At 35.6% G+C, this 4,643-nt stretch overlaps 1 protein-coding gene across 1 annotated transcript in view; it reads left to right on the top strand.

Annotated features, from left to right (window-relative positions):
* CETN3 (centrin, EF-hand protein, 3) overlaps positions 1–4,406 on the top strand; it is a 19,822-nt gene extending 15,416 nt beyond the window's left edge. Inside the window, exon 5 of the mRNA XM_006875697.1 lies at positions 4,031–4,406. Within this exon, the coding sequence (XP_006875759.1) occupies positions 4,031–4,074 (44 nt within the window). The 3' untranslated portion in view covers positions 4,075–4,406. The remainder of the gene's footprint in view (positions 1–4,030) is intronic.
* Positions 4,407–4,643: the final 237 nt, after the last annotated feature.

Below are 4,643 nucleotides of genomic sequence, written 5' to 3'. Positions count from 1 at the left end.
CAGGGTTGCTATGAGTCGGAACCGACTCCACGGCACATAACCACAACAACAACAACATATATATATACACATACATACATATGAGTCAAACATAATCTGCACCCAGGTTATATTAAAACAAGTTGTCCATGTCCATGGTTAATGACAACAGTGAGTGTGCATGGGAAATGATTATGTTGAATAGATGAACAAGAATGGATTATGTGGCAAATCATTTGCAAATCAGCCATGGCTATGCCTATTAAATAATCCATGACAGGCTTGGGTTTTGAAATGTTTATGCGAGATAGGTATCGAAGAAACAACTCGTAGAAGATCATAAACAGAAGTGTTTGGGTATCTCCAAACAAAATTTGGATCAATACTTGAAGGGGAGGTAAAAGTTTCTTTAACAAAATCGTTACTGATGACGAGATATGTATTCCTCACTGTGAGCCTGAGAGTAAATGACCAAATATGGAATTGGAAACATCCTCAATCACCAACCAAGAAAAAGTTCAGAAGTCAACCATCAGCTGGAAAATTGATGTTTACAGTTTTCTGGGATTCTCAAGGGCCAGATATTGAACACTATCAGGAAAAAGGTTCAACAATCAGCAGTGCTCACTACAGTGAGATGCTCACTCAGGAGCTGAAGTCTAAACTTCAGATTAACTGCAGAGGACTGCTATTCAAGGGTGTTGTGATCTTGCATGGCAATGCATATCTACACACTTCTGCCCACACTGCTGACATTCTGCAAAAACTTCATTTTCAGGTGTTAAAGCATCCTGCCTATAGTCATGATCTTGTCCCATTGGATTTTCACTTGTTTGGTTCCCTGAAAACAGCCCTTTGAGGATGAAGATTCACCTCTGATGAAGAAGTGAACACAGTGGTGCATTTGTGGCTCACAGCTCAGCCTGAAACATTTTAAAATAAGGGAATACAAAAGCTTGTTGATCGATAGACCAAGTGTATTGAAAAGCAAGGAGATTATATTGAAAATGATTATTTGTCTTTTCTAAAAGTTGATTTAAAATTCTACAGCCAGCAATGAAGATATGGGCTGAATTCGACCACATTCCATAGAGAAAAGAAGAAGGGCTGGTTGGTCCAAAGTGTGTTGAGACTTGGGGACACCTGAGCCCATGGACAAGGACATAGCCATGGAGGGCTAGAACTGAAAGCGAAGCATTCAGATGATACGAAGTGAGGGGAGATGCACAAGAATGCCCAGGCTTGCAGACAGTACCCATTTGACCTAGTCTCAATGGCTTGATGATCAGAATTCGACTAGAGGAAGATAATTTTTTTTTTTTTTTGATAAAGGAAACAAGTATAAATTGGTGCAATTTGATGAACTTGACCTATACTTATGGATGTAGTAGCATGAACATCAACCTCCATGACCCTGAGACCAGAACTATATGGTATCTGGCTACCATTACCAATTGCTCTGGAAGGGATCACATTAGAAGGTCTTGGATGGAGTCAGAGAAAAATGTGGATCAAAACTCAAATCATAATAAAGTTCAGGTTTACTGGTCAGATAGAGACTTGTGAAACCCTGAGACTATGGCCCGTAGTCACCCTTCAAGTCTGGAAATGACTTAGTAGTTTGGCTCAGTTTTTCAGCTGAACGGTAACAATGATGCATAAGAGAAGGGAGCACTGGTGTGACACTGTAGGAAAAGCAGTGGACTGCTAACTGCAAGGCTGGTAGTTGAAACCCATAACCCACTTACTGAAAACCCTATACAGAGTTACTATAGAGCCAACTCGACAAGACTCATAACAACATAAAGAGGGTTAGGAAAGAAGGAGGAATGCAAAGAAGAAACAGACACAAGGAGATAGTGGGATAAGTGATTTTACATCGCAGGGATTGCAATCAACTAGATAGAACAAAATGTTTATGAACTGTAGAATGTAAAACTGATAGTCTGCTTTGTAAACTTTCACCCGATTAACAATAAAAAGTTTAATAAAAAAAATTCTACAGCCAGAGTGTGGATAATTTTTGACTCAAAATGAGCTTGTTTGTGTGTGTGTGTATGTGCGTGTGTGGATGTGTTTGTATTTGAGCCATTTGAATATGTTACGTGCTATCAATTCGGTTCCAACACATAGCGACTGTGTATAGGGTTTCAGGGAGAGGCTCGTGGGTTTGAACTGTTGACCTTGTGGTTAGCGATCCAGTGCTTAATGTGCATATATCATGATACTTGGCATGCATATACTAAGAGCCCTGGTAGCATGATGCGTTATGAGTTGAGCTTCTAACTGCAAGGTCAGCAGTTCGAATCTACCAGCTGCTCTGTGGGAGAAAGATGAGACTTTTTCTGCTATCATGAAGATATAAAGCCTCTGAAGATCTTTTCTGTCAGAACCAACTCGATGGCACACCACCACCACCATACAAGAATATTTCCTTTCAGAACCATGTTAACTATTGTTTCCCCTAGGAAAATTAACAATAATTTTGTAATGCCTAATATCTTCCTCATTTCAATTTAAAGATATTCCAGATTAAAAACTTTGGGTTTTGTTTTGGTTTATTACATAACACTCAGTACACTCAGTACAGCAGTATTATGGAAGCTCTGGTAGCGTAGAGGTTACGAATTGGGCTGTGAACCACAAGGTCAGCAGTTCGAAACTACTAGGAGTTCTGTGGGAGAAAGATGAGGCATGCTGCTCCCGTAAAGATTTACAGCCTTGGAAACCCTGTGCAGCAAGGTTGCTATGAGTTGGAATTGACTCCACGGTACTTAACAACAACAACAGCAGTATTGGGCATTCGGTAGACACCTAAAAATGTTTCAGTCAATGGGTTTTTAAAATATATTTGTGTTTAGAGTATTTAAGTGTTAGAAACAACCTTAAAGATTACTTGGTAATTCAGTGCTTTTAGATGAAGCAAATGAGATGCAGCACTGCATTTATTTGTCAACCCTGAGACTGGCCTCATGGTCTCTAATTGCTCAATGCAATGTTCTTTACCATTGTCAAACTTGTCACTTGTAACTTGGCCTTGGAAGGTATGTATTAAATTTTGGGATTCATGAGCTCATCTGTTTTATAAAGAGAAATAATTCTTTTCTGAATACTTTTACTAGTAATATTAAGCACGCGTGTGTGTTGGTTTTTAAAAATTATATTTAATAAAGACTATCTCCTACTTCTAGATTGCTGTCTTAAAGATTATGGTTTATAATTTTTAAGTTCTTACTATATTTGTAATTTTGATAAACTGTTCATCTTTAACAGTAATAAATGCTACCTGTCTTTATATCTTCACTAGCCTCTATATTCCCTTTGTAATTAAAATGAATTCAGTATATCTTTTTTATTGCCATTGCCATTGATAATTTTTGAGATATGCTTACCTGATTTTTTTTCCTTTAAAATAGATTTTTAAAAATATATGAAAGTTTAAAAATTTTTTCATTTTTTTTCTAATGCTAATATATTTTCATTATTTAGAATTCTACAATTGTACATGCATGTAAAATTTCAAGGTTATAAAGAAAGGGTTTGCTAAATGTACTAGCAGAGTAAACATTATAAAGAGGATTGTTAGATAAACCCTTTGAGAAATTAAAATTTTCAAACTCTTTAACCATTTTAGCAAGTATGTACAAATATTATTACTATGTTTGAATTTTTTAAACTCATATCTTTTCCCCAATTAGTGTTATTATTGTTGTTAAGTGCTGTTGAGTTGGTTCCAACCCATAGTAACCCAGTATAGGGTTTCCGAGGAGCAGCTGGTGAGCTGGAACCACCAAACTTGCGCTTCTAACAAGACTTTGCAATCCAGCTCATGAACCCACATTTATATGCTATTTGTCACATTTTATGTGTTTATATCCACAAGTTCCATGTTTAACTTATTAGCAGAACAATAAAAGCAGAAAGCCATGTCTTGGTTTATTAAGAATTTTGAATAATATAAAATCTAAAAGATTTAGTATAGCGTGGAGTTGTATTTTCTTAATACATAGTATTTGTATTTCTGACAGTTACACTTTTTTTTCTTACACAGTAAATCAGGAGGAGTTCATTGCTATTATGACTGGTGACATTTGAAGATTCGTAAGAATAACAACTAAAAATGTTGCAGTTAACCATCTTAAATATATTATGCCTGGAGCCAGGGAAAGAAAGAAGCCAACTTAGTTCTTTTTTTGCAAAAGGACCAAAAATAAGCATCTCATGTATTTGTATTTTACTACTGTTACGTTTCTTTGTATAAACGGTGTTGTTAGTATTCAAATAGTTCAGTTTTGTATTTATAGTATAACTTTTATATAAAGTTTAAACAATTAAATCATGTGATACAGTTTCTTCTTTGGAAGTTTTTAAACTTAGTCACCTTTGGTGTACAAGTTTTTCAGCTCTTCACATTAATAAAATGCTTACTACTATTTTAAAATGTGGTAAATATGTTCTGATTCCTAATGTGTAGTGACCTTCAGGGCCATCTTTTTTTTTTTTTTTAAGTTTTTATTGTGATTTGAGTGAAAGTCTACAGGGCAGATCATCAGTTTTACATTTAACAAATCGTATACTTTGTTTCATTACAATGATTATAATCCCCTCCATGTATTGTCAGTTAACAGTATTTCTCTCTATTCATTTTAGCTTTTTTTTTTTTT

Source organism: Chrysochloris asiatica, unplaced genomic scaffold (assembly GCF_000296735.1).
Source record: "Chrysochloris asiatica unplaced genomic scaffold, ChrAsi1.0 scaffold00336, whole genome shotgun sequence".
Classification (NCBI taxonomy): Eukaryota; Metazoa; Chordata; class Mammalia; order Afrosoricida; family Chrysochloridae; genus Chrysochloris; species Chrysochloris asiatica.
The sequence above is the reverse complement of the archived record's forward strand: the minus strand, read 5'-3'. Positions and strand labels throughout refer to the sequence as shown.